This window comes from Pongo abelii, chromosome 20 (genome assembly GCF_028885655.2).
Source record: "Pongo abelii isolate AG06213 chromosome 20, NHGRI_mPonAbe1-v2.0_pri, whole genome shotgun sequence".
NCBI lineage: Eukaryota > Metazoa > Chordata > Mammalia > Primates > Hominidae > Pongo > Pongo abelii.
Genome location: NC_072005.2, coordinates 50,927,234 through 50,955,210, shown reverse-complemented (window position 1 = coordinate 50,955,210; position 27,977 = coordinate 50,927,234). Strand labels below are relative to the sequence as shown.

At 55.5% G+C, this 27,977-nt stretch overlaps 3 protein-coding genes and 1 long non-coding RNA gene across 5 annotated transcripts in view; 1 reads left to right on the top strand and 3 right to left on the bottom strand.

Annotated features, from left to right (window-relative positions):
• Positions 1-285: 285 nt before the first annotated feature.
• Positions 286-3,844, bottom strand: APOE (apolipoprotein E). The gene is given in 5 exon segments (XM_054540682.1): positions 286-1,147; positions 1,714-1,906; positions 3,040-3,105; positions 3,786-3,819; positions 3,821-3,844. Coding segments are annotated over 5 exon segments (1,035 nt in total). The 3' UTR covers positions 286-429.
• Positions 3,845-6,037: 2,193 nt separating this feature from the next.
• On the bottom strand, positions 6,038-18,773 carry TOMM40 (translocase of outer mitochondrial membrane 40). Of its 2 annotated transcripts, XM_054540681.1 has the most exons (11): positions 18,676-18,773; positions 18,301-18,580; positions 17,542-17,609; positions 17,073-17,165; positions 16,120-16,221; positions 15,935-16,040; positions 11,463-11,528; positions 8,846-8,968; positions 8,634-8,710; positions 8,430-8,532; positions 6,039-6,713 (listed from the first exon to the last, which is right to left on the bottom strand). In XM_054540681.1, exons 2-11 carry the CDS (start codon positions 18,572-18,574, stop codon positions 6,574-6,576), a joined length of 1,152 nt encoding a protein of 383 aa, XP_054396656.1. In that variant the 5' UTR covers positions 18,575-18,580; positions 18,676-18,773; the 3' UTR covers positions 6,039-6,573. The 2 variants fall into 2 exon arrangements, with proteins under 2 accessions (XP_024094016.1, XP_054396656.1); XM_024238248.3 differs by lacking the exon at positions 11,463-11,528 and having other exon boundaries at positions 6,038-6,713.
• Positions 18,774-20,772: 1,999 nt separating this feature from the next.
• Positions 20,773-27,977, bottom strand: part of NECTIN2 (nectin cell adhesion molecule 2) — a 42,114-nt gene continuing 34,909 nt past the window's right edge. Inside the window, exons 6-9 of the mRNA XM_024237900.3 lie at positions 27,629-27,782; positions 24,006-24,069; positions 23,787-23,873; positions 20,773-21,886 (exon numbers count right to left, since the gene is read on the bottom strand). Of these exons, the coding sequence (XP_024093668.3) occupies positions 21,617-21,886; positions 23,787-23,873; positions 24,006-24,069; positions 27,629-27,782 (575 nt within the window). The 3' untranslated portion in view covers positions 20,773-21,616. The remainder of the gene's footprint in view (positions 21,887-23,786; positions 23,874-24,005; positions 24,070-27,628; positions 27,783-27,977) is intronic.
• On the top strand, positions 21,511-27,887 carry LOC129051996 (uncharacterized). The gene is made up of 3 exons (XR_008516625.1): positions 21,511-21,658; positions 22,998-23,102; positions 27,655-27,887. It is a non-coding gene; the product is annotated as an uncharacterized LOC129051996 (long non-coding RNA).

The following is a 27,977-nucleotide window of genomic DNA, read 5'->3' as shown; positions in this document are numbered from 1 at the left end:
CTAAAAATACAAAAATTAGCCGGGTGTGGTGGCGTGAACCTGTAATCCCAGCTACTGAGGCAGCAGAATCGCTTGAGCCCAAGAGGCAGAGGTTGCAGTGAGCCAAGATCGCGCCACTGCACTCTAGCCTGGGTGACAGAGCCAGACTCCGTCTAAAAAAAAAAAAAAAAAAGGGCAGAGAGAAAGATACACACAGACACAGACGGAGAGGAGGGGGCCAGTCTGTGGGCAGAAAGAGAAACTGAGGCTGGGGCTTAGAGGAAATCACACGGGGAGGCCAGCAGATGCGGTGAAACTTGGTGAATCTTTATTAAACTAGGGCCCACCCCAGGGGGACGGCTGGGGCGGGGACAGGGTCTCCCGCTGCAGGCTGAGCGGAGGCAGGAGGCACGGGGTGGAGTGGGGTCGCATGGCTGCAGGCTTGGGCGTTCAGTGATTGTCGCTGGGCACAGGGGCGGCGCTGGTGCCCACGGCAGCCTGCACCTTCTCCACCAGCCCGGCCCACTGGCGCTGCATGTCTTCCACCAGGGGCTCAAACCAGCTCTTGAGGCGGGCCTGGAAGGCCTCGGCCTGCAGGCGTATCTGCTGGGCCTGCTCCTCCAGCTTGGCGCGCACCTCCGCCACCTGCTCCTTCACCTCGTCCAGGCGGTCGCGGGTCCGGCTGCCCATCTCCTCCATCCGCGCGCGCAGCCGCTCGCCCCAGGCCTGGGCCCGCTCCTGCAGCGGCTTGCCGGCCACGGAGCCCACAGTGGCGGCCCGCACGCGGCCCTGTTCCACCAGGGGCCCCAGGCGCTCGCGGATGGCGCTGACGCCGCGCTCGGCGCCCTCGCGGGCCCCGGCCTGGTACACTGCCAGACGCTTCTGCAGGTCATCGGCATCGCGGAGGAGCCGCTTGCGCAGCTTGCGCAGGTGGGAGGCGAGGCGCGCCCGCAGCTCCTCGGTGCTCTGGCCGAGCATGGCCTGCACCTCGCCGCGGTACTGCACCAGGCGGCCGCGCACGTCCTCCATGTCCGCGCCCAGCCGGGCCTGCGCCGCCTGCAGCTCCTTGGACAGCCGTGCCCGCGTCTCCTCCGCCACCGGGGTCAGTTGTTCCTCCAGTTCCGATTTGTAGGCCTTCAACTCCTTCATGGTCTCGTCCATCAGCGCCCTGCGGCCGAGAGGGCGGGAGGGTGTCGCACAGGGGGAGGCGGGGAGAAGGGCTGGAATGGGGGCGGGTGAGATGGGGATGAGCCGGAGAGACCCAAGAGGGAGAGAAGGAACGGGGCAGAGGCCGAGAGAAAGAGACAGAGACAGATGCAGAGAGCAGAGGCAGAGACGAAGAAGGAACTAGGAGGCCGGGCAAGGTGGCTCATGCCTCTAATCCCGGCACTTTGGGAGGCCGAGGCGGGAGGATCGCTTGAGCCCAGAAGTTCAAGACCAGCCTGGGCAACACAGTGAGACCCCATCTCTGTCTCTATATAAAGGAGCTAGGGAAGGACAGAGACAGAGCCAGGACGAGTGTGAGAGACTGAGTCAGAAGGGAAGAGGGAGAGACAGAGCTGAGAGAGAGAATTCCAGAGAGCTAAAGCCAGGAGTCAGAAATGGGAAGAGGAAGCTAGAACCAGCAGAGACCCAGGCCCCCCAAGACTTAGTGACAGGGGCAGAATGAAACCTGGACCTGGGGAGGTATAGCCGCCCACCAGGAGGGTCAAGGGCCAGGATGGGGACACTCACGTCAGTTCCTGGGTGACCTGGGAGTTGAGCAGCTCCTCCTGCACCTGCTCAGACAGTGTCTGCACCCAGCGAAGGTAATCCCAAAAGCGACCCAGCGCCAGCTCCCAGCGCTGGCCGCTCTGCCACTCGGCCTGCTGGCGCAGCTCGGGCTCCGGCTCTGGCTCCACCACTTGCTCCACGTTGGCCTGGCATCCTGTGTGGAACAAGTTCAAAGTGGGTCAGGGCCCTTCTGACCCCGTCCAGGCACCTAGTACCTAGGGGCACACAGAAGGTGCTCCACAAATGCTTCTTTGGAGCCATGGCTGGCAGGGTGAGGGGGAGTCGGTTTAATCACTTGAAAAGCATTATTTATTTATAGACAGGGTCTTGCTCTGTCACCCAGGCTGGAGTGCAGCGGCCTGAACATAGTTCACTGCAACCTTGACCTTCTGGGCTCAAGCGATCCTCCTGCCTCAGCCTCCTGAGTAGCTGGGACCACAGGTGTGTGGCACCATGCCTGGCTAATTTTTGTATTTTTAGTAGAGACAGGGTCTCACTATGTTACCCAGGCTGGTGTTGAACTCCTGGGCTCAAGTGATCCTCCCACCTTGGCCTCCCAAAGTGCTGGGATTACAGGGGTGAGCCACCGCGCCCAGAGGAAAAGCATGTATTGAGTGTCCTTGTGTGCCCCAGGCAGGGCTGTGTGGGGTGATGGAGAATAAAGATCACAGCTGCCCCGTGTCTGGTATTCACTACCTGCCTGCAATGCATTAGAAAGTTCTAACTCCCAGCCGGGCGCGGTGGCTCACGCCTGTAATCCCAGCACTTTGGGAGATCGAAGCGGGCAGATCACCTGAGGTCAGGAGTTCCAGACCAGCCTGGCCAACATGGTGAAACCCCGTCTCTACTAAAAATACAAAAAAGTTAGTCGGGTGTGGTGGCATGTGCCTGTAGTCCCAGCTACTTGGGAGGCTGAGGCAGGAGAATGGCGTGAACCTGGGAGGCGGAGCTTGCAGTGAGCCGAGATCCCGCCACTGCACTCCAACCTGGGCGACAGAGCGAGACTTCATCTCAAAAAACCAAAACAACAACAAACAACAATAACAACAACAAAACAACTTCTAACTCCCATCTCAAGGATGGGGGAAACCGAGGCCCAGACAGCGTCAAATCGCTGTTCAGAGCCAGGAAGCAGCACAGAAGCCTCAGACCTGGGCCCTCCTCTCAAGGGGAAGACAGACCAGCAGAAGAAGAGGGGGCCCAGGGTCTGCCTGAATGGGGCCAGGAGGCTGAGGTGAGGATGAGAGGGGGAGGAGCGGGGGAACCGAGCAAGCCCCGCCCCCGTACCTGCCAGGAATGTGACCAGCAACGCAGCCCACAGAACCTTCATCTTCCTGCCTGTGATTGGCCAGTCTGGGGAGGGAGAAACTGTCAATCAACCGCCAGTGAGGACTCCTCCCACCCCCAGCCCGGCCCCAACCCGGCCTCACCCCAGGTTAGCCTTCCAAGCCTTGTTCCATTATCTGCAACAGCCTAATCCCAGCACAAACATTTACGAAGCCGCCCCCAACCCATTCCCTATTTAACTCCCTCCTGGTCTTCTCTTATCCCCCCATCCCCAGGTCGGCCTCCATAGAAAATTCCATCTTCCTCTCCCGGGGTTCAAATTCCATCCCCCCACCCCCTCCCCACCGCCGGTTCCATCTCAGTCCCAGTCTCGCATTCCTCATTCTCCCTTCACATTCTAAGCTCCAACCTCACATTTAAGCGCCGTTTTCCATTTATGAGCTAATTCAGCCCTCATTTTAAAGTTCTCCAATCGACGGCTAGCTACCGTGTCGCTGCCCCTGGCTCCCCATTTATGGAGATCTGAGGACACTGGGGACACCCAGTAGGTGCTCGATAAATGACAGTGACAACTCGTGGGGTCCTGCTATGGCTTAGATCCCAGTCCAGCTGCTCTCCCCACCCCACCTTCTAGCGGGTCGGGTCGTCTGCTGCCCAGCCCTTCCCAGGTCCAGTCCCCTGCTGCTTGCCTCACCCCCGCTCCTCCTCTCCCCAAGCCCGACCCCGAGTAGCTCTCCTGAGACTACCTGGAGGCCAGGGCTTCCCAGGGTCCCAGCTACATCTTTCTAGAGGCCCCTGAGCTCATCCCCGTGCCCCCGACTGCGCTTCTCACCGGCTCCTGGGGAAGGACGTCCTTCACCTCCGCTGGGGCTGAGTAGGACTCAAGGATCCCAGACTCGTCCAATTATAGGGCTCCCCCAGTCCCGCCCCCTCCCCCAGGGATAGGGCGGGCTGGGCCAGCCCCCAGTCACGAGGTGGGCTGTTCTCCCCCTGCCCCAGGCACAGCAGGGCAGAGAGAGGAAGGAGGTGGGGCATAGAGGCCTTTTGACCACCCCCCACAGTCCCCAGGAAGGGAGGACACCTCGCCCAGTAATCCAGACACCCTCCTCCATTCTGGGGGCCAAGCGTGGAAGGGGAATGTGGAGGCTGCCGCCCAGAGTCCTCCTTCCCTGACCCTGTCCTTTCCTGTGCCTGGATGAATGTAATCTGGAGAGGGGGCTGGAGATCTGGACTCCTGGATCCCAGAAAGAAAGTAGGGCTAGGGGTCTGGACAGAAGTGGGATGGGAGGGGCTGGGCGCGGTAGCTCACGCCTGTAATCCCAGCACTTTGGGAGGCCACAGTGGGCGAATCGCTTAAGGTCAGGAGTTTGAGACCGGCCTGGCCAACATGGTGAAACCCCATCTCTACTAAAAATACAAAAATTAGCCAGGCGTGGTGGCGGGCGCCTGTAATGCTAGCTACTTGGGAGGCTGAGGCAGGAGAATCGCTTGAACCCGGGAGGTGGAGGTTACAGTGAGCCGAGATCTCACCACTGCACTCCAGCCTCAGCAAGAGGGAGACTGTCTCAAAAAAATAAATAAATAAATAAATAAAAATAAAGTGGGGCTAGGCGGCTGGACAGAAGTGGGATGGGAGGGGTGGGAACAGTGTGATGCATCTGCTAAAAGTCGAGGCTTTGCGAATGGGACCTGGGTTTTAATTGTAGCTTCTTCTTTGGTTGTGACCTTGAGCACAGGGGAGCCCCCGCCCTCCCCACATGTGAAATGAGATTCCAGCACCTCCCACTGGCTGCCACAGGCATTGTGGTTTCCAGGGGCTTGAAGCCGTGCTTCTAGGTTAAGGTTAGGATTCTGGAGTCAAATTGCCAGGGCATGAATCCTGGCTCTGCCAGTTGCCAGCTGTGTGACCTTGGGCAAATGACTTGTCCTCTCTGAGCATCGAGTTCCTTTGCTCATCAGACTGGGAAAGCAGCGGCACGGATATGTTTGGTGACAAGCTAACGTGTGTATTGAGCACGGAGGACAGCCCTGGCACACAGTGGTCCTATGTTAGGGCTAGCAATGGACAGGTCACAGTGAGCACTCAGACGCCGTCACTTTCCTAACAGCCCTGTTATAAATCCCAGATGTTTCAGAGGAGAAACCCGTGGTTCAGCAGCAAGATGAATGGCAAAGCCACACAGCAAGAACTGGGAGGGGCTGGGATTCATTCCTGGCTCCTGGAGTGGGTGGGATCAGAGGATTCTGCGGGTCAGGGGAGGCTGACCTCCTGGTCCCAAGAAGGAAGCCCCAGTGCCGGGCCGGGCGTTTGCTTTGGCTGGCAAGGGGTGGCTGAGGTGGCTTTTGTGGGTAACCTGGGGTTGGATCTCCTCGGCAGCCTCCCTCCTCAGACCCTGGGAGCAGACAGGGTTTCAGTTCCCGGAGGCTCGGGAGTGGTGGTGGGCTCACCTGACCCCAGCCCTAGGTTGGCAAAATCCAGACAGCACCAAGTCCTCAGACACAGGTGACCCAACCCCCATGGCTGCATCATGAGCCTAGTCTGGCCTAGGCCCCTCCTCCCAGGCCTGTGAGTCCTTGAGCCCCTTCTCCCCGACACAGCAGTTCCTAGTACCCTAGTTGTTCTGAAGCTGTTCCAGTAGCTTGAACCCTCTCCCAGCTCCCTGCCCCCATCTCTGCACTCAGGGACAGTGTCTTCTCTGCTGCTGCAGTCTGCAGGGACAAAGTCCTCTATAGCCACTCCGGCCAGGTCAAGCTGGGGCAAGTGACCTTGAGACCCTACCCTCAGGCAAGGGAAGGCCCGTAGTGTTCCCCAGCAGGGCAGATGTTCCGGATGGGGAGACAGCGACCCCAGGCCACGCTGCGCCCCTCTGAGCCGGACTCAAGGCTCCGCTGCTTTCCGTGCTCCGGCCCTCTGGCGCCCCCTGCAGGCGGCTGGGGGAACGTCAGGGCGGCCGGACTCCGGATGAAATGCTCAGAACAGGCCAGACACACTTGAGAAAACGGAGGCCTCCCATCGTTTTTTTTCCCACGTATATTTTTTGTTGTTTTTTGTTTTTTTTTCTGTAAAATGTCCCGGTTCTTCCATAACTTATAAACATGATTTATACCGAGGAGATAGGAAAGTGGACGGGGCAGGGTGGACTGACCGGGGATGGGGAAGCTCCTCTCGCTGCCCCCTCGGGGCGGGCCCAGGCCCTTTGGAGGATGGGGACGCCAGGACACTCCTCCCTGAGGTTGTCTGGCCGCCTCTGCACCTGGTGCTTAGAATCCTGCGTGCCGCGCAATTCTGGAATCCCTCCCGGGACCCCAGGCCCCCTGGGCACGCTGCCCCTGCTACTCAGAATCCCGAAGCGCCATTCGGTTCCAGAATCCCCTCCTCAGCTGCTGGGGTGGCGGGGTCCCTCCTTTCCGATGTCCCCCCCGACCCCCGAGGGGGGAGGGAAGGGAGGGGGGCTCAGGTCTCCCCTCTGTGGCAGGGGGAGGTGGAGGTGGAGGTGGAATCGGAAGGGCGTGGAAGGCGGGGGCCAGGAGGGCTCAGCCGATGGTGAGGCCAAAGCCACACTGGAACTTGTTCTTGCGGTGATTCAGGAAGGCCCCAAGGGCCAGTGTCAGGGGCAGGGGCGGGAGCTTCTTCTCCAGCGTGGCACCCACGATCCAGTTGCTATCCACAGAGCCTGCAGGGAAGAGCTGAGGTGAGAGGTGTGCCAGCTTCCCACCATATCCATGCAGAGTTCCTGGCCACTGTGGATACCAGCCACATGCCGACAGCTTCCAGACCTCCAATCACACTGCTCCTGCCACCCTGAAACCCCATCACACCCCCAACAACTTCACGCTGGAGCAAATGGCTCACTCCTCCTCTGCTCTCCGCTCAGTAACCCCTGCCCTCTGAAAAGCCCTCCAGACCCCTGGGTTCCCCCAAGCTAGTCCTGCCCACTCTGGGGATGAATCTGTTCCTCTCACTGAGTCCCTTGAAGACAGGGCTGATCACCGCTGTGTCCCCAGCAGTGCTCAGCAGGAGGCTCAAACACCCAAAATCTGTGAGCCACAGATATCCAAGAAGACTTAAGACTGGACATTGGGACTACGGCCAGTGAGCCTGAGATGAGGTTCTGGATTTAGCTGTGACCTTGAAACCTCTGGAAGCCTCAGTTTCCACTAATGTAAGGTGAATGGGGCAGGCTGGATGCTTCCAAAGTGCCTTCTACCCTGGCTGGGTGTGGTGGCTCACACCTATAATCCCAGCAGTTTGGGAGGCCAAGGCTTGAGTCCAGGAGTTTGAGACCAGCCTGGGCAACATGGTGAAACCCCGTCTCTCCCAAAAATATAAAAAAAATTAGCTGGGCCTAGTGGCATGCACCTGTGGTCCTAGCTACTCAAGAGGCTGAGGTGGGAAGACTGCTTGAGCCCGGGAGGTGGAGGCTGCAGTGAGCTGCAGTTGCACTGCTGCACTCTAGCCTGGGTGACAGAGGGAGACCAGTCTCAGAAAAATAAGAGGGTCAAGTGCAGAAAAATAAGAGGGGATGGGCAAAGCTCCAGCTCGGCCCAAACACCCATCAGATGCTCCACCAGATTTTTTTTTTTAACATTTATTTATTTATTTCATTTTATTTTTTTTGGAGATGGAGTCTCACTCTGTCACCCAGGCTGGAGTGCAGTGGTGCAATCTCAACTCACTGCAACCTCCGCCTCCCAGGTTCAAGTGACTCTTGTGCCTCAGCCTCCTGAGTAGCTGGGACTACAGTTGCAGCACACTACCACACCTGGCTAATTTTTGTACTTTTAGTAGAGAGGGGGTTTCACCACGTTGGCCAGGCTGGTCTCCAACTCCTGGCCTTAAGTATTCTACCCAGCTTGGCCTCCCAAAATGCTGGGATTACAGGTGTGAGTCACCACGCCTGGCCACTCTACCTACTTTTTTTTTCCAAGCATAAAACATAGAGGGTTGTCCACCTACTTTTTTTTTTTTTTTTTGAGATGGAGTCTTGCTCTGTCGCCCAGGCTGGAGTGCGGTGGCGCGATCTCAGCTCACTGCAAGCTCCGCCTCCTGGGTTCAGACCATTTTCCCGCCTCAGCCTCAGTAGTTGGGACTATAGGCACCCGCCACCACACCCGGCTAATTTTGTTTTTGTATTTTTAGTAGAGATGGAGTTTCACCATGTTAGCCAGGATGGTCTCAATCTCCTTACCTCGGCCTCCCAAAGAGCTGGGATTACAGGCATAAGCCACCGCACCCGGCCCCACCTACTTTTTAACAAGTGTTCCCTGGTAATGTGGAGGCCCACAGGGTGGCAGCACACCGTCCTCCAGCACCTGTGGTGGCACACACACCCACTCAGAGTTGAGTCACCTCTTGCCTGTTTCCCGCGTAGGGGAACCGAGACCTTTACCTTTGAAGAGGAGGTTGGCCTTAGGCAGGTCCAGCTGGTACCCGAAGGAGACGCTGGTGTCCTGCATCCTTGTGCTGGCCTCAAACTCCACACCCACCTGCAGCTGGAGGGGCCAGAGCAACACGAGAATTAGCGAGTGGCCCCACCTGGACTTCCAGGCCCAGCAGCCCCTGGCAGCACCAGCTAGTCCCTGCACGCACTCACCTGGTCACTGGCTTTGTGGTAGTACGTTGCGTGCATGCCCGCCTGGCCCAACGTTACCGTTGCCAACCAGTTGTTCACTGTCAGAGAGCGGGGTGGAGGCAGGGGCTCATTACCAAGGGGATTTGGGCATCTGGGAACCCAGGCCTCCTCCCTCAGACCTGAGTGTCCAGGGCCCCAGCCCGAATTCCCTCAGACCCAGGCGCCAGGCTCACGTGTGTATTTCCCAGCTAGAGACATGACAGTGCCCTCCTCTCCAGGCCGCCGGTGGTAGACCAGCTCTCCGCCCAGGGCCAGGCAAGGCGTGATGCTCTGGAGGTAGTGGGCTACGAGGATTCCTGTGGGCAAAATGACGATCAGTTTCCACCCACCCTGGGTGCCAGGCTAGACTCTACCTCCAGGAAACCCTCTAGGCTCACCCCTGCTGGAGGCTTGGGCTTGCTCTCAGGCCTCCCTCATGGGCTCCTTTCTCCTAACCCATCGCCCAGGGGTTTCCTACGGCTGAGGTCAGTGTCCCAGGCCCTGCTATGATTGCATTACCTAAAGGACCTCATCTGGTCAACACAAGCCCATGTGGTTAGCATTTATCCACTCCCACTTACAGAGGGGGTCACCACCACTTATAGAAGCTTACAGGGTAAGTCACTCACTCATGCTCACAAAATGTGTCAGGGGCAGAATCCAAGCCTCCACACCTCCCAAACCCAGGCTCTGAGACACTCTGTTGCTGAGAGGCCATTGGGTAGAGTGGGTAAGTATGCACAGCCTGGGTTCGAATCCCAGCCCTGCCACAGGCTGGCTGGTGAACATGGACGCTGGCATCATCTCTCTGTGAACCTAACTGCCTCTTGGGGTTGTGAGGAATCGAGCGCTCAGCTGTGGCTGGGACTTACTGCACTGAGGTCCAAGTCTGCGTTCCTGTGTCCCCCCACTGTAGGGAGTGCTTGCTGAACAAGAGAACTGCCACCTCTGGGCTGCCTTTTCAAGCCTCAGGATGGAGACAGATTCACTTTGGTGTCTTTCGAGCCTAGCAGGGTACACGCCACAAATGTGATTTTATAGGGGCTGAAGAATTGGGGAGGAAGAGAGTGGGAAATAGAGAGGGAGGGACAGGGAAAGAAAACAAGCCTGGCGTGGTGGCATGTGCCTGTAATCCCAGCTGTTTGGGAAGCTGAGGAGGGAGGATCGCTTGAGCCTAGGCATCCGAAGCCAGCCTGGGCAACATGGTGAGACCCCATCTCAAAAAAAAAAAAAAAGTCCAGATGCAATGGCTCATGCCAGTAATCCCAATGCTTTGGAGGGATGGGGCAAGAGCACGCTTGAGGTCAGGAGCTGGAGACAAGCCTAGGTAACATAGTGAGACCCCCTCTCTACAAAAAATTTAAAAACTTCATCAAACTACAGATTATCATAAAAAAAAAAAAATCACAGCCAGGCACAGTGGCTCATGCTTGTTGTAATCCCAGCAGTTTGGCAGGCCAAAGTGGGTTCATTTGAGCCCAGGAATTCGAAACCAGCTTGGGAAACATGGCGAATACAAAAATTAGGTGGGTGTGGTGGTGCACACCTGTAGTCCCAGGTACTAAGTGGGTGGACGTGGGAGGACTGCTTGAGCCCAGGAGGTGGAGGCTGTGGTAAGCCGTGATGGTGCCACTGCACTCCAGCCTGAGTGACAGAGTGAGAATCTGTCCCAATAAACAAACAAACAACAAATACATCAATTTAAAAATGTAGCCAGGCATGATGGCACATGCCTGTAGTCCCAGCTACTTGGGAGGCTGAGGCAGGAGGATCGCTTGAGCCCAGAAGGTCAAGGTTACACTGGGCTATGATCGCGCCACTGCACTCCAACGTGGGCAACAGAGATCCTGTCTCAAAAAATAAGAACTTTAATTTTTTTTTTTTTTTGAGACAGAGTCTCGCTCTGTCGTCCAGGCTGGAGTGCAGTGGCATGATCTTGGCTCACTGCAAGTTCCGCCTCCCGGGTTCACGCCATTCTCCTGCCTCAGCCTCTCTGAGTAGCTGGGACTATAGGCGCCTGCCACCACGCCTGGCTAATTTTTTGTATTTTTAGTAGAGAAGGGGTTTCACCGTGGTCTCGATCTCCTGACCTCGTGATCCACCTGCCTCGGCCTCCCAAAGTGCTGGGATTACAAGCGTGAGCCACTGCGCCCGGCCTAAAACATTTTTAAAGAAAAAAAGAGGCTGGGCATGGTGGCTCACACCTGTAATTCCAGCACTTTGGGAGGCTGAGGTGGGTGGATCTCCTGAGGTCGGAGGTTCGAGACCAGCCTGGCCAACATGGTAAAACCCTGTCTCTACTAAAAATACAAACATTAGCTGGGTGTGGTGGCACACACTTGTAGTCCCAGCTACTCAGGAGGCTGAGGCAGGAGAATCGCTTGAACCCGGGAGGCGGAAGTTGCAGTGAGCTGAGATTGTGCCACTGCACCCCAGCCTGGGAGACAGTGCAAGACTCCATCTCAAAAAGACAAAAAAAAAAAAAAGAAATGACAGATCAGCAGAGACAGAAATGAAGGGGGAAGAGGGACTGAAGATTCAGTTGAGAAATCCACCATGATCGAGCAATCTCCTAGGGTGCAGCCCTGGAGAGGAAGACACGTGAAGGGAAGGGAGGTTGGGGGCCACGAGACTGAGGGCACACAGAGAAGCTGGGAAAGCACAGAGCAAGGCAGGTGCAAAGATGCTTCCCAGACCAAGATGACCAGAGGGGCAGACTTGGGGCCCCACAGGGGGAGCAGGCTGGCCTGCTAGCATGGAGCCGGCCTGGAGCCAGCTCTCTGGAGCTGCAGGAATAGGGGCCTTTCCTACCTGCAGGCATGGCTGGGTGGAGTTCTCGGAGGGGCTGAGTGTTAGGCGGCACCCCCTGAGATGAGCCTGGTGGGTGTGAGAGAGGCTATGAGTTCACGGCCAGTGCCCTGGTGGCATCTTCTGGGGAGGCTGAGATCAGAAGTGGGCTGCAGCCGGTCCCCATGGGCTCGGGCAAGCGACTGTGTGACTCTCCTTCCCAGATGAGATGAAGCAAATGAATCCCTGAACCCCCCAGGGGTTAAATGTTAAATCACCATCACATGGGCGGGGCACAGTAGCTCACACCTGTAATCCTAGCACTTTGGGAGGCTGAAGCAGGAGGGTTGTTTGAGCCCAGGAGTCTGAGACCAGCTGGGGCAACATGGCGAGACCCCCATCTCTCCCTCTGTCTCTTTTTTTTTTTTTGAGATGGGGCGTTTTGCTCTTGTTGCCCAGGCTGGAGTGCAAAGGCGTCATCTCGGCTCACTGCCACCTCTGCCTCCCGGGTTCAAGCGATTCTCCTGCCTCAGCCTCCCGAGTACCTGGGATTCCACGATTCCACGCATGTGCCACAACGCAAAAATACAAAAATTAGCCGGGTGTGGCAGTGCGTGCCTGTAATCCCAGCTACTTGGGAGGCTGAGACAGGAGAAACACTTGAACCCAGAAGGTGGAGGTTGAGGTGAGCTGACACTGTGCCACTGCACTCCGGCCTGGGCAACAGAGACTGCGCCTCAGGGCAGAGGTATGTGAGGTGCGGCAGGGGGAGAAAAGAAAAAAAAAATCGCTACCATTACCACTCTGGTCAGTGTCATCCCCTCATTCAACCAAGGGGGAGACTGAAGCCCACAGACGGAAAAACAACCATCTACAGCGAGTGACTTAGAATCTCTGGCCTCTGAGTTCCAGGAACTGTTGGAACTGAGGCCATGAGACCCTCAAGTATCTTTCTAACCATCCTTCCCATCTCCTGGGCCACCCCCCCCAGTTTCTCTACCCACAGCCTCCTCTCTAGTCTCGTGCCCCAACTTCAAGTGACCTCACAGACAGCAGAGGGATCATGTTAAAGCACAAACCTGACCCTGTTGACCCCTGCCCAGAACCTGCCATGGCTCCCTTGTGCCCTGAGAAGATATGGGTTCCTCAGCACACCTGCAAGGCCTTGGATGGCTTGGCCCCAGCTTCAGAATAGAACCACTTCCCCTTCCCAGGCTCCCAAGTAGCTGGGACTATAGGCATCTGCCCTGCCAGCTCAGCCCCCCCAGTAGCTGGGACTACAGGCATGTACCACCATATGCCTAATTTCTAATTTTTTTGTAGAGACAGGGTATTGCTATGTTGCCCAGGCTGATCTTGAACTCCCAACCTCAAGTGATCCGCCCACCTCAGCCTCCCAAAGTGCTGGGATTACAGGTGTGAGCCACTGTGCCTGACCTGGGACCCCCATGAGGGCAGGAATGGGCTGTCTCGGTCACTGCGGTGTCCCAGCCCAGGGCTGGGCACACATGAGGTGCTCAGAGTGAAGCAGAAAAGGAGCTGTCGCCATTGGGAGGGGATAGGGAGGCTCACGGGCTCCTGAATTAGGCTTCCATTCAAATCCCAGCTCCTCTGCTTCCTGGCCGTGTCACCCTGGGCAACTGATTTCACCCCCGGGCCTCGCTTTCCTTATCTGTGAAATGGGGGTGCCTGTGGGCTCTGGCGCCATAGAGTTGCCAGCGTGGAGCGAGTGGTGACTGTCCATGTGGCCCAGCGCTGAGGCCGAGAAGTCGGGCCCTCTCATGGACTCCTTCACTGGGAGGTAGTTGCTTCTATTGTGCCCACGTGACAGATGAGAAGACTGAAGCCCAGAAGGGCTGGAACCACTTGCCGGAGGTCATAGAGCCGCCTGGAGGTGGAGACGCCCTGGGTCAAGTCGGAGCTGTTGGTGGCAAGAGACTCGAGAGCTCAGCCCTGACCGGGCACACGGCAGGCCCTGTTCTCACTGGTGTCTGGGGGAAGGAAGAGGCACTGGAAAGGACTAGAGACCAAAGCGTCACTGGTGGCCCTGGGCTCCAGGAGGCCAGTGCTGGGGAGCACGAAAGGACCAGGCTAGCGAGGCGGCACAGGGAACGGGGTTGCCGGCGCCGTGAAGAGCAGGGACACTGGAGTCCCACTGGCCATGTGCCCTTAGTGGAGAACCTCCTCTTGGCCTTGCAAGATGGGGACGATGGTGGCCTCTACCTCGCAGGGCTGCAGAGAAGGCTTTCCTCCCAGCTAGCTCTACCCCAGTGCCCACCCTGAGCAAGGGAGAGGACGCACGCAACAGGCTTAGGGAAAGAAGGTAGAAGCGGGATCTCCATGACTGCTGCACGATCCTTCCTTCAGTATTTCCTGAGCCCCCACACTGTTCCCAGCATGGTTCCTGGCATTGGGCAGACAGTGGAGGAGACAGGCAAGTCCAGGACCCCCAACAGCTAACACTGTTGTGTGGGGGACTGGAGACAATGAGCAAGACCGTTTCAGAAAGAAGTGCAACCAGGACTAGGGGCCAGGAAGAGGTGATGCGGTGCAAAGATGGCTACTGCGTTCGTCACTGCAGGCCTGCTCAGAGGGTGACATGTGCACGCAAGCCTTCCCAGCCATGTCAAGACCAGAGGGAAGAATTCCATGCAGCAGGGACAGAGTGTGCATCAGTCCTGGGGTAGAACCAACTTGGTGGTTTCAGGAACCGTCAGAAAAGCTTGCATGGTTGGCCGGGTGCGGTGGCTCAAGCCTGTAATCCCAGCACTTTGGGAGGCCGGGGTGGGTGGATCACTTGAGGTAAGGAGTTCGAGATCAGCCTGGCCGACATGGTGAAAACCTGTCTCTACTAAAAATACAAAAATTAGCCAGGCATGGTGGCGCGTGCCTGTAGTCCCTGCTACTAGTGAGCCTGAGGCAGGAGAATCGCTTGAACCAGGGAGGCAGAGGTTGCAGTGAGCCGAGATTGCACCATTGCACTCCAGCCTGGGCAACAGAGCAAGACTCCGTCTCACAAAAAAAAAAAAAAAAAAAAAAAGGCTCATGTGGCTCAACTGTAGTGTATGAGAAGATGGGGTGACGTCACCAGGTGAGTTGAGGACAGGAAAGGTTTCTTCCTCATGGGGCCCCTACAGATCAGCCTCACCTAGGAGGCCTCTCTGTACCTGCTGCACCTCCAGCTTCCCTGTCTCCTGGGTTTTCTGCCATGGCCCTTCCCTTCCCTTCCCTCACCCCTGTTCCTACTTCTCCCTGCCTGGAATCTTCTTGCTCCTGTCCCTCAGCTGGGGTAGCCCCTTCTCCTCCTCTGGCAGCTCAAAAGTCTCCCTGGGCTCCTGTACGGAGAAGTGGTGACTCTCCCTAGGCAATCCCAGGGGTCCGAGGCCAACCCTAGCTCCCCTCCCCGCCTGCACGAGTCATTCACTCAGGACTCAGCGCCCAAGAGCCTGCTCTCCACGACACAGCGGATGGCTGCACAAAGACACAAAGCTGGCAATCAGAAACTCCATCCTTCCAGTTCCAGCCAAAAACTACGGAGTCATCGCCTCCATCCAGTCTCTCAACAAATCCTGGCAGCTCTGCCTTCAAACAACATCCAGAATCCAACCTCCTCTCCCCGTCCACTCCCTCCCAGTGGTACCCCCTTTGGAGTCTGCTCTCTACACCAGCTGCAGGGTCCTGTGAGAAGCTATGCCTTGGTTCCCGAAAGCTCCAGACTCACTCAGAGCAAAGGCCAAGGCTCTGCAAAGCCTTATGCAATCAGGTGACCATCCTCCCTCAAGTTTGTTTTACGAGTCCTGACTGCACTATCTGCAGGCTGAAAAGCTGTTTCCCTGGCCAGGCGAGGTGGCTCACACCTGTAATCCCAGCACTTCGGGAGGCTTAGGTGGGAGGACTGCTTGAAGCCAGGAGTTCCAAGACCAGCCTGGCCAATACAGCAAGACCTCATCTTAAAACATTGTTTAATACCAAAGAAAATCTCAGTTAAGACTGCGCTGACCGGCCGGGCTTGGTGGCTCACGCCTGTAATCCCAGCACTTTGGGAGGCTTAGGTGGGTGGATCCCTTGAGGTCAGGAGTTCAAGACCAGCCTGACCAATATGGTGAAACCCTGTCTCTACTAAAAATACAAAAATCAGCCAGGCGTGGTGGCGCATGCCTGTAATCCCAGCTACTCGGGAGGCTGAGGCAGGAGAATTGCATGAACCCAGGAGATGGAGGTTGCAGTGAGCCAAGATCCCGCCACTCCAACCTGGGTGACAAAGCAAGACTCCATCTCAAAAAAAAAAAAAAAAAAAAAAGGACTGTGCTGACTCACCCACTCACGGTCAGTGGGTGACCGTCTCACCCACTGTAGTATGTTGCCTGATGTTTCAAAATCACTCCTGCTCAACCACTTCTCCAGTGGCAGAAAAGGAGGTTCACAAAAGGGGTGGATTTGCTGGCAAAGCCAGAACTGCAGTTTTGTGACCACCCTCCAAGCCCTCCGCCTCTTACCTGAACCCACGAGGACATCTGGGTTCCCCAGGGTGACGGCTACTGTGAAGTCAGAGCCCCGATACTCGCCGTCCACCTGCCAGTTCACAAACTTCGACTGCTGGGTCTGTGGAGAGGAGGGGGTGTGAGGGCGGCTCCTTGCTCATGGTGGCCGAGGGGAGCAGCAGCCTCCGTGCCCCACTCACCTGGATGGCCATCTTGGACCTGAGACCGGGGCCCAGCTGGTGAATGACCTGAGCGTTGAGACTGCCACTGTTGTCCATGTCACCCACCAGTACAGGGAACGCCTGTGAGGCAGAGAGAACAGAAGGGGTCAGAGGTCGTGCACTGTGGAAGTATGTGAGATGGGCCGGGGTGAGAAGCCTAGGGTCAGAAAGCCTCGGATGGGGGTCCCCTCCTCCATGAAGTCCTCTCTGACCACCTAGGCTGAGTTAGGCTCCCCCACCTTTGGGTTCCCCCATGTCAGCCTTGCCCATCCTGGCTTGTTACTCTCTGGGAACAGGTCTGTCCCCTGCCCCACTGGTGAGTCCCATGCTGTTTCAGTCATGTGTGCCAGCACAGGGCTGGGCACAAAATATGTTGTGCAATGAAGGTTTGCAGAATAAACACATTTACTGAAGGGAAATGATAGAAGCAGAGACCTCATTCAGTCCCCCCAACCCTGTCCGGGCCTCCAGTTTTGCCCTTCCTAGTAACTAGCCCCCACATGGCCACCCCAGAGATGCCCCAGAGATTTCTACAGCGGGAACCTGTGGACCACGTCTTTCCCTTGACCAAACCATGCCATGACTCTCCACAACCCCCTAGAGAAAGTCCAAAGCCTAGTTTGGCATTCAAAGTTCTGCACGATCTACAGCCCAGTCCTTTCCACCCTGGGTCATCGCTGTCTGGTGACAGGGCAGCTGTGGTCACATCCCCAGCACTGCTCAGCATGGGGCCAGGCAGAGAGCAGAGGTTTGGCGGATGTTTGCTGGATGAAGGAATTACTTGTGTTCCAATGCACTTCGGAGAGATGCAATCCCCATCTCCAAGCTCTCGGTAGCTGTGACCTTTTCCTGATGAGGCCGTCTTAGCTTGACATTTGGCTACAAATTTGTTATTAGAAAGATACAATGAATGGATGAAAAAGGAAGCTCACCTCTGTGGGACTCAGCTGCTTTGTCCCCACATACGTGACCCCGAAGTGGTAGTTGGACTCCCCGATTGTGCTGAGGGCTACTGTGTGGTTCACCTGGAAGGAAAGCGAGGGCTGTGAGGATACTGGATAGATACGCTTGCCCACTGAAGAGGGCAAGGACAAGGTCTCTGGGCTGGGCAGGGGATGAAGACTGGGAGGCACGGCCTGACTAAGAGACTCACAGAAAGGAGGTGCTGCCGGTAGGCCCGCATACCTGTTCCTTCACTCCAGCCTAGCTGCTATGGGGAGACAGTATCTCTGGATTCTAGGTTCCCAAACTGAGTAGTCAGTCTGGCACTGTATCTCCGAGTCTTTTCAAGTATCTGGGAGCCCAGCTCTTGAGGGAGGAGTAAGAGGGCTGAGTGTGCAGATGCAGGGAGGGGGATGGCGGGGACGATCTCTGGTGGGTAAGGACACCAGGAAGGCTCACCTGGAAATGGTTACTCAACCCTTTGTTGACTGTGAGCTTGACACCCTCCATCTGAATGGGAAACAGCTCTGGAGAAGAGAAACGCTGTCACACTCCACCCCAACCCCACACCAACTCTCAACTCTTCCTTCCCTACCACCCCTAGTTCTCTCCAAAGACCCACAGCAGAACATCTCACAAAGGATTCCACCTGTAAAGAGGCAGTACAGCCTAGTTAGACAGGGCTAGGGCCTTTGCTTGCTCAAATCTCACTGCCACCAAGCTGAGCAACTTTAGGTCAAACTCATCATCTGTAAGATGGGACCCTCACCACACAGAATTGTCCCGAGGATCTAATGAGTTAACATATAATGAACACCAGAACAGAACTCCATAAATCCCCGCCACTATTACTACTCTAATTGCTCCAGGCTGGGATCCGGAGGCTTTGGGTCCCATCCCCACGGAACCTTGCTGACACCGTGACCTTGGGCCTCAGTTGCCTTCCCGATCACAAGAGAAGTCTGGCTTGGCTGATCTCGGGGCTCCTGAGGTCCCTAAGGCTTTTCTCTACTTCTATGACATTCCATCCCGTTTCCACCATTTGATTCCATCATTCTAAGCCCCAAGTTCAACGTTCCACCATTCGATCCCAACGTCACCTCCTAGTGCTGTCAAATAATTCCAATGGTGCGCGCCAAATCCCAAAGTCCCCAGTGTCCTCCCCCTTCCCCCGAGATCCAGGCCATCGCAGCCCCGCGGGGGCCCCTCGCCCCTCACCCTTGCACTTCCGGTGGCACTCCTCGAACGTGCCCGGGTTGGGCAGGCAGCCGCAGGCCCCATCCTCGGCGGCCCCTGAGGCGCTGGCGGTTGCAGCCCCGGGGGTCCGTTCCGAACCTCGACTCGTACTGGTGCCGGCGCCCAGGCTGCCTCCCAGCGGCGGCAGCGTGAAGCCCGGCGGCGAGGGCGGAGGTGGCGGCAGCCCCACGAGGGCCGGCGCAGGCGGCGGTGGCGGCCCTGCGGGCGGCGAGCTGGCGGCCAACACGTTCCCCATGGTCGTCTGCAAGGGGAGAGGTCAGAGGGCAGAGGTCAGGGCCCGCGCGCCCCCGACTCAGCCCCAGCAAATCCGCACCCGGCTCCGGCCCCGGTTCTCACTGGCGGCGGCGCCTGCTCCCGGCCTGAGCTCCGCTCCCACCCCGTGCGCCACGCGCAACCGAACCCGCTGCCGCCGCCGCCACCACCGTCGCCCCGCCCCACCTAACCCATTGGTTTAGTGTGCCCTGAGGCCCGCCCACCAGCATCAAGACAAGGTCTTCCCATTGGACTTGTGCATAAAGTCCCGCCCACCTTTCCTGAAATGTCATTTTGCATTGGTTCTCACTCGCAGGGTGGTCACGGTGCCCCCCTCGCCCTTCCCATTGGCTCGCAGCGCCTACGCCTATTGGCTCACGTCGCCGCGGGTTCCGGTGCTAGCCCGCCATTGGTCTGTGGTGCGCATTTTGCCACGCCCGCTGAGGCATCGCCCCGCCTCTCTCCTGGAGGAGGCCCTCTTTTGATTCCGCCCCGCGGCGAGGTTGCTGTGATAATTGGTCGGCTTTGACCCTTGCAGCATTTTGATTGGCTCCAGCGTGTACGGGGCCGACCTTGGTGGCGTATCAGGTTGGTACTCTCATTGGCTAACGTTCCAGGGTCGAAGGACAGGTAAAGGTGGGTTGCGCGGCAGAGGCGGCTAGGCAGCAAGGTCAGGCCTCGCGTCCCACCAGGCACCGCGGCAGTCGGGCCCCCACCCCATCTCTGGTTCGGAGTAGCCGACCTAAAACCGGAAGTGCTGGCCCTTCCCAGAGTGCCTCGGGAGAATTCTAATCTGTTCTGCGAACCTTGCGCTGCTCCTCGTTACCCACAATGCCCTCATAACCTCTTAGCGAAACAGTTGCCTTAGACCCACCCCTTTCGTTACCCATCATGCCTCTTGTTCCTCGCGTCACTGCGGCTTCTATCTTTGGCCCATTCATTCCTCTCCCATTACCCATCATGCCTCTGCCCCATTCATTTGAGCTTCATTGCCCAGACTACTTTTAGCTCCAGCCTGCCTGCTCACTTTCGTCGTTCTTCCGGCCCTTCTCTAATTAGCCATCATGTTTTGGATCCATGAACTCCTGTCCGTTACCTCCCTTGCCCCCGGTCCCTATTTTTCCATTATTCATCACTCTGCCTCTAGCCCATTCATTCAGGTTTATTATCTGTCATGCCTTGGGCTCCTATTACAACATTATTCATGATTTTGCCTTTAGTCTACTTTTACTTGCCATTTATCCATTAAACTTGAGCCTCTCATACTTTCGTTACTGCTTTTTAAATTTTTATTTTTTTTAGAGACAAGTTTGGAGTCTGTCACTCAGGCTGGAGTGCAGTGGCGCCATCATAGCTCACTGCAGCCTTGAACTTCTGGCCTCAATCGATCCACCCACCTCAGCCTCCAGAATAGCTGAGACTACAGGTGCGTGCCACCACGCCCGGCTAACTTTTGTAGAGGCGGGGTCTTACGGTGTTTCCCAGGCTGGTCTCTTAACTCCTGGACTCAATCGAGCTTCCCGCCTCAGTTTCCCGAAGTGCTGGAATTACAGGAATGAGCCACTGCACCTGGCCAATTGCTATTTTTATCTTTGTCCCATTCATCATACTGCTGTTGCTATTATGAATGTTCATTAAACAGCATGCCCTGGACCCCTCCCCATTCCATTACTCAACATTCTGTTTTTAGGGCTGGGCGCAGTGGCTCACGCCTGTAATCCCAGCACTTTGGGAGGCCGAGATGGGTGGATCACGAGGTCAGGAGATCGAGACCATCTTGGCTAACGCGGTGAAACCCCGTCTCTACTAAAAATACAAAAAATAAGCCGGGTGTGGTGGTGGGCGCCTGTAGTCCCAGCTACTCGGGAGGCTGAGGCAGTAGAATGGCGTGAACTCAGAAGGTGGAGCTTGCAGTGAGCCGGGATCACGCCACTGCACTCCAGCCTGGGCGACAGAGCGAGACTCCGCCTCAAAAAAAAAAATTTTTTTTTTGTTTTTGATTGATACATTTTTGCTCATTACTCTCTCAATTCTTACTTTGTATCTTTGGTCCCTTTGTTTTTGTCTTTAACTCTCTTGACCCCTAGTTCACTGATTCTCTCAAGCCCTTAGACTCCTTCCTCATTCCCCTTCATGTCTCACCCCATCCCCTTCACATCCCACAGAAAAGGCAAGACCGGGTCAAAGTATAAACTCATATTTTGTAGGAAATGTAGTTTACAAAACAGTATCAATCGCTACCCCCAATCCAGATGACCCACTTTCCCCGGAAGGGGGATGTTTAGGTCCTATTCCACTGGGCAAGGGTAAAATGATTCAGTAGTCTTCCAGGTTAACAGTAAATTCTTCTCCCAAGGCTGGGGCCGTCAAGGCACAGTCTGTGTGAGGCTCACCCTGTCTGACCCTAGGCTGGGGCTGCTTGCTCGGTAGGCAGGAATTGGGGTGGGGGTGGGGGCTCAGGGAAGGGTCTGGACCCTGAGACTTCTGCTTACAGGAGGGTGCTGGGAAAACCCTGCCTTGGGCTGGGGAATCCCTTCTTTCCCACCTTTGGGGAACAGGGTGGGGAGGGGGTAAGTGGGACCCTGCTGCCTGGAGGGCTCAGGTCTGAGCAGCAGGGAGCCCTCAGCGCCCACTCCAGCAGACCTATTGGGAATTTACTACCTGAAGACAAATTACAGGTCTAGGGTCTTCTTTGTGATCTTGGGGGAGTCGAGGCATTGGGGGGTGAGAGGTATGGTCTAAGGTCACAGTCTGGGAGAGGAGTCCTTGGGATCAGAGGTTGTGCAGAAGCACCTTCCCCACCTCCTGCCTCATGAGATAAGGTTGCCAGGATTCCATTATCATGGTGACTTTCTCTGGGGTCATGGGTTAGGGGTCACAGTGGAGCCACCAAGGTAGACATCACAAATGGGATGCCTGCGTGTTAACTGACAGTGGCCTGGTCAGAGGTCAGGGGGCACTAGATCCTTGGCAAGAAAGCTAAGGGATCAACAGCTGAGATGTGAGACGCCAGGCGCATGGCAGCTCACACGTACATGGCCCGGGACATGACAAAGCCTTTGCCCTGGTAGGAATCAGAGGGACTGCTGTAGGACAGAGCATCATAGATGGGGTTGATCTTGTCCAGATACTCTTCCTCCTCCTCCCCCTCCTCATCCTCTAGATCCAGGGAAACATCTTCCACAGCAGGTGGCCCCGGAGGCACCGGGATGGGGGATCCTAGGCTTGTGGCTCCAGGGTGCAAGGGTCCTGACCGTTCTTCCAAGGTGGGCAGCTCATGGTATCGAGGCATTTCCTGGAGGTAGAGAGGGGACAGGAATTCAAGATCACTTCCTACGCATGACACAGATTACCAATCTGCTCTTGACCCGAAAATCCTGACCACTCTCTCCCCATGCCAACAAGATGCCACCTCACTCCTTGTCCCCTGAGGCCATATTGCACTGGGACATTCATTTGGCCCTTCCTTAACCCAAAGCCCAGCGTGTGCAACTCACCCTGTTAATCCTGGGACTCACTTTTGTCCCTCGGTCTCTGCAAATCTTTCCCCATGAACCTTTCACCTCAGTCTTGACCTCAAGTACTTAACCTTGGGCTCTAAAAAGTCCTTTGAACCTTGAGCGCAACCTCAGTGTCTGACCCCTGACCTCCAGTAGACCACTGAGGGGAGTGACTTGATTTGTCTTGTCCCAGCTTCAGGCACAGTATCCAGCAAATGTAGATAATCAATTTTCTTTCATTCTATTTTTTTTTTTTTTGAGACGGAGTTTTGCTCTTGTCTCCCAGGCTGTTGTGCAATGGTGCAATCTGGGCTCACTGCAACCTCTGCCTCCCGGGTCCAAGCGATTCTCCTGCCTCAGCCTCCCAAGTAGCTGGGATTACAGGCGCCCACCACCATGCCCAGCTAATTTGTGTAATTTTTAGTAGAGACAGGGTTTCACCATGTTGGCCAGGCTGGTCTTGGAACTCCTGACCTCAGGTGATCCACCTGCCTTGGCCTCCCAAAGTGCTGGGATTACAGGCATGAGCAACCGCACCCGGCCTTTTTCTTTTTTTTCTTTTTTTTTTTTTTTGAGATGGAGTCTCGCTCTGTTGCCTAGGCTGGAGTGCAGTGGCGTGGTCTCAGCTCATTGCAACTTCTGCCTCCTGGGTTCAAGCGATTCTCCTGCTTCAGCCTCTTGAATAGCTGGGATTACAGGAGCACGTCACCCATGCCTGGCTTATTTTTGTTTTTAGTAGAGAAGGGGTTTTACCTTGTTAGCCAGGGTGGTCTGGAACTCCTGACGTCAGGTGATCCGCCCGCCTCAGCCTCCCAAAGTGCTGGGATTACAGGTGTGAGCTACCACACCTGACCAGATAATCAATTTTCATTGACCTAATGACTTTTCCTTTTTTTTTTGAGATAGGTTCTCACCCTGATGCCCAGGCTGGAGTGTAGTGGCGTGGCCCCAACCACCTGGGCTTAAGCAATCCGCCCACCTCGGCCTACAGGCATTTGCCACCACACCCAGGTAAGTTCAGTATTTTTGTAGATACAAAATGTTGCTGGGCAGCCCATGTTGCCCACGCTGGTCTCAAGCTCCTAGGCTCACGGGGTCCAGCTACCTTGGCCTCCCAAAGTACTGGGATTATAGACCAGAGCCACCACGCCCGGCCCAGGTGATTTTATTTATTTGTTTTTATTTATTTTTTTGAGACGGAATCTTGCTCTGTTGCCCAGGTTGGAGTGCAGTGGTGTGATCTTAGCTCACTGTAACCTCGGCCTCCTGGGTTCAGGCGATTCTTCCACCTCAGCCTCCCGGGTAGCTAAGATTACAGGCTCACACCACCACACTCGACTAATTTTTTGTGTTTTGAGTAGAGACGGGGTTTCACCATGTTGCACAGGCTGGTCTCGAACTCCTGACCCCAGGTGATCCTCCTGCCTCGGCCTCCCAAAGTGCTGGGATTATAGGCGTGAGCCACCGTGCCCAGCCCCCAAGTGACTTTAAATTCTAACCTTGTGACCTTGGGCCTTTTCACCCCTGACCTCCCCCATGGAATCCTGAACACATCTCAATGCATTAAGCACCAACCGGGGACACACCCTTGACCTTGAGTTATGACCTTTAGTCTTTGACCTCTTTTGCCAGGCCTGACCCCTGGCACTTCAACCCAGACCCCCAACCCACCTTTGTCTTCCCGTGAGCTCCTACCTGCTCAGTGCATGAGGTGCCAGCATCAAAGTAGGGGGTCTTGAGTGGGCTGTGCTCCGAGGCCCCCAGAGTGAAGAGCTGGGAGGGCTGTAGTGGGAGAGGGGTGGGGAGGTCAGGAACTGCCCCCACCACCCAGCCAGCTTCTCCCTGCCAGGCCCCTCCCAGCCCTGGGGTGGGTGTGGAGGTGGGGATAGCTTGGGTTCCAGGGAAAGTGCTCACCATCTCCTGCTCCTCCAGCTTCGCTTTTGGGGTCGGCGGCTTGTAGGAGGGAGGTCCCTCCAGGCTGTGGGGTAGGAGGCAGGTCAAGTGGAGACGAAAACCCAGGCATCCCTCTGACTCCAGGGTTACAGCACATGCTGTTCCCTCTACCTGGGTCTCCCTTTCCCCTGCCCGCTTTTCTTGCCTGGAGTAAGAGTTTTGATTCATTCCATGAATTCCTCTTTTTCCCGGAAGCCTTCAGATTTCCCCAGTGGATCAGGAATTCCTGTTACGTGGACATACCTAGCTGTACTTCCCCCTCAGAGCACTTACTGAATTTGTACTTGAAATGTTAATTATAATTACCATGCCCCACTGTGAGCTCTGGGAGGGAAAAAAGATCTGTATTGGGCTGGGGGCAGTGGCTCATGTCTGTAATCCCAGCACTTTGGGAGGCTGAGGCGGACGGATCACCTGAGGTCAGGAGTTTGAGACCAGCCTGGGCAACATGGTGAAACGCCATCTCCCCAAAAAGTACAAAAATTAGCTGGGCGTGGTGGTGCATGCCTGTAATCCCAGCTACTCGGGAGGCTGAGGCACAAGAATCGCTTGAACTCGGGAGGCAGAGGTTGCAGTGAGCTGAGATCACTCCACTCTAGCCTGTGCGATAGAGTGAGATTCCATCTCAAAAATTAAAAAAAAAAAAAAAAAAAAAAAGAAGGATCAGCTGGGTGTGGTGGCTCACGGGTGTAATCCCAGCATTTTGGGAGGCCGAGGCGGGCAGATCACCTGAGGTCGAGAGTGTGAGACCAGCCTGACCAACGTGGAGAAACCCTGTCTCCACTAAAAATACAAAATTAGCCGAGCGTGGTGGCGCATGCCTGTAATCCCAGCTACTCGGGAGGCTGAGGCAGGAGAATCGCTTGAACCCGGGGGGTGGAGGTTGCGGTGAGCCGAGATCACGCTATTGCACTCCAGCCTGGGAAAAAAGAGCAAAACTCCACCTCAAAAAAAAAAAAAAAAAAAAAAAGAGAAAGATCTGGGTCATCAGCAAGGTGTCTCCAGAATCCACTATGAGGAGTTCAGTAAATATTTGTAAAGAGAATGAATGAATAAATGAAGTGCCTTCCTGTCCCTCAAATTAGGTTAAAGTTCCTGTCCCTCATTCTACACACCCACAGACCAAAGCATACAGTAATGACAGGTGCTTACGGTGCTTTCCGTCAGCTCAGATGTCCCCTCCTCCAGGAAGCCCTCCCTGACCATCCAGGCTGGGTCAGATGCCCCCTCTGGCTTCTCAGAGCTCCCTCAACTGCCCTATCCCATCACTGGTCATGCTACACCATCACTATCTGGAGACAGTTTTGTCTCCTCCTCCATATTGTGAGCTCCAGGCCTTCTCAGACACGCTGGGTCACGGCATGGAGCTGGGCAGAGGAGATCAGCAGCAAGTTATTGGTTTGAACTAACTAGATGATTAAGACAGTGGTGAAACAGACCTTCCTGTGCATCAGAAGAACTTAGGGAGCTTACGGTAAATACAGATTCCAGGCTGGGCATGGTGGCTCACACCTGTAATCCCAGCACTTTGGGAGGCTGAGGTGGGCGGATCACCTCAGGTCAGGAGTTCAAGACCGGCCTGGGCAACATGGCAAAACCCTGTCTCTACAAAAATACAAAAACTAGCTAGGTGTGGTGGTACGTGTCTGTGGTCCCATTTACTTGGGAGGCTGCAGTAGGAAGATTGGTCGAGCTCAGGAGGCGAAGGTTGCAGTGAGCTCAGATTATACCACTGAACTCTAGCCTGAGGGACAGAATGAGATCCTGTCTCAAAAAAACCAATTTTGCATAGCTCGCATACCTCAGACTGCTCTGAGCTATTTTTCTTTTCTTTCTTTTTTTTTTTTTTACAAGGTCTAACTCTGTTGGCCAGACTGGAGTACAGTGGTGTGATCATAGCTCACTGCAGCCTCCACATGCCCCCACCCCCACCTCAGCCCACCCAAGTAGCTGGGACTACAGGCACTGGCTACCAGGTCTGGGTAATTTTTGTATTTTTTTTGTAGAGACAGTTTTCGCCATGTTGCCCAGGCTGGTCTCGAACTCCTGAGCTCAAGTTATCTACTTGGGTTGGCTTCCCAAAGTGCTGGGATTACAGGTGTGAGGCACCGTGCCCAGTCTTTTATTTTTTAAGATACAGGGTCTTGCTCTGTCACCCGGGCTAGAGTGCAGTGGCATGATCATAGCTCATTGCAGGCGTGAGCTCCTGGGCTCAAGTGACCTCCCACCCCAGCCTCCTGAGGAGCTGGACCACAGGCGTGCACCACTATGCCTGGCTAATTTTGTTTGTTTTATTTTTTTAGAGATGGTGTCTCACTTTGATGCTCAGTCTGGTCTCGAACCACTAGCAACAAGAGCCTTCGCCTTCCAAAGTGCTGGCATTGGCTGGGCACAGTGGCTCATGCTTGTGATCTTAGCACTTTGGGAGGCCGAGGCGGGTGGATCACTTGAGGTCAGGAGTTCAAGAGCAGCCTGGCCAACATGGTGAAACTCCGTCTCTACTAAAAATACAAAAATTAGCCGGGCGTGGTGGTGCGCATCTGTAATCCTAGCTACTCGAGAGGCTGAGGCTGGAGAATTGCTTGAACCCGGGAGGCGGAGGTTGCAGTGAGCCGAGATGGCGCCTTGGCACTCCAGCCAGGGCGACAGACCAAGACTCCATCTTAAACAAAAACAAAAACAAAACAAAGTGCTGGGATTAGAGGCAGGAGCCACCCTGCCTGATCCCACCCTGCCTGACCAGCCTTACTCTTTATCTTCAGGTTTCTGGAATTTGTGATACAAAGAGCAATGGATAGCCAATCAATAGCTTACATTATTTTAATGTAAATTCTCCATAACAATTTAGGAACCGCCCTTTCTTCTTTTATTAACAACTCGGCCAGCCACGGTGGCTCACGCCTGTAATCCCAGCACTTTTGGAGTCCAAGGAGGGTGGATCCCGAGGTCAGGAGATAGAGACCATCCTGGCTAACACAGTGAAACCCTGTCTCTACTAAAAATCCAAAAAATTAGCCAGGCATGGTGGTGGGCGCCTGTATTCCCAGCTACTCCAGAGGCTGAGGCAGGAGAATTGCTTTAACTGGGAGGCGGAGCTTGCAGTGAGCCGAGATCGCGTCACTGTACTCCAGCCTCGGTGACAGAGCAAGACTCCGTCACACACACACAAAAAAAGTATTAGGAGCCTGGGCTCTGATGAGTCTTTACAGAGCGGAGCGGTCAGAGCCACCCTGCGTGGCCATTTTTTTTTTTTTTTTGGTAGATGGGGGTGGTCTTCCTATGTTACCCAGACTAAGCTCAAATTCCTGGGCTCAAGCGATCGATCTCCCCACTTCAGCCTCCAAAAGTGCTGGGATGACAGGTGTAAGCCACTGTGCCTGTCCCCCAGCTAATTTTTAAATTCAATGCCACACTTTATAGCAGAGAGAAACCCATACCTCCCTACTCCATTTAGATCCCAGTTCCTTTAGGTCTGTCTGTTTCACACAGCCATTATGGAGACTTTTCTCCTACTCTCACCCCTACCCCATACTCCTCAGTTCTTCGATCCCTCTCCCATCCCTGTCTTAGGGCCCATCACTTACTCTTCGTCCTCCTCCGCCCCCTGCAGCGTCTGCTCTTTCCGCTGCTGCCGGCAGATAAGGATGCCCGTGGCAGCCACAGCAGTAGCAATGATGGCAGCGATGATGCCCCCGATGATGCCGCCTGTGGCCCCTGCGCCTGCTGTGTTGGGGGTCTCTGCAAGGAGAGGGACAGCGTGAGGGGGTCTCCAGGAGGAAGCCACAGCTCCTTATTCCAAGCGACCATCCCACCCCACGTCATCGCCTGCCTGTCTATGTCCTCTCCCACAGGCAGGGGACATTCTTTCATTCAACTCAAACTGCTGAGCATGAGGAAGGAGCGAGGATGTGTGCCCCGCATGGGAGATGAGTG

Excerpts from the sequence above, each read along its gene's own strand:
- TOMM40 (XM_054540681.1), bottom strand. The coding sequence starts at position 18,574 with ATGGGGAACGTGTTGGCCGCCAGCTCGCCGCCCGCAGGGCCGCCACCG. Across the intron at positions 16,222-17,072 it reads AGCAGCTGAGTCCCACAGAG|GCGTTCCCTGTACTGGTGGG; the intron begins GTGAGCTTCCTT and ends TCTGCCTCACAG. Across the intron at positions 8,711-8,845 it reads TCTAGCTGGGAAATACACAC|TGAACAACTGGTTGGCAACG; the intron begins GTGAGCCTGGCG and ends GCTCTCTGACAG.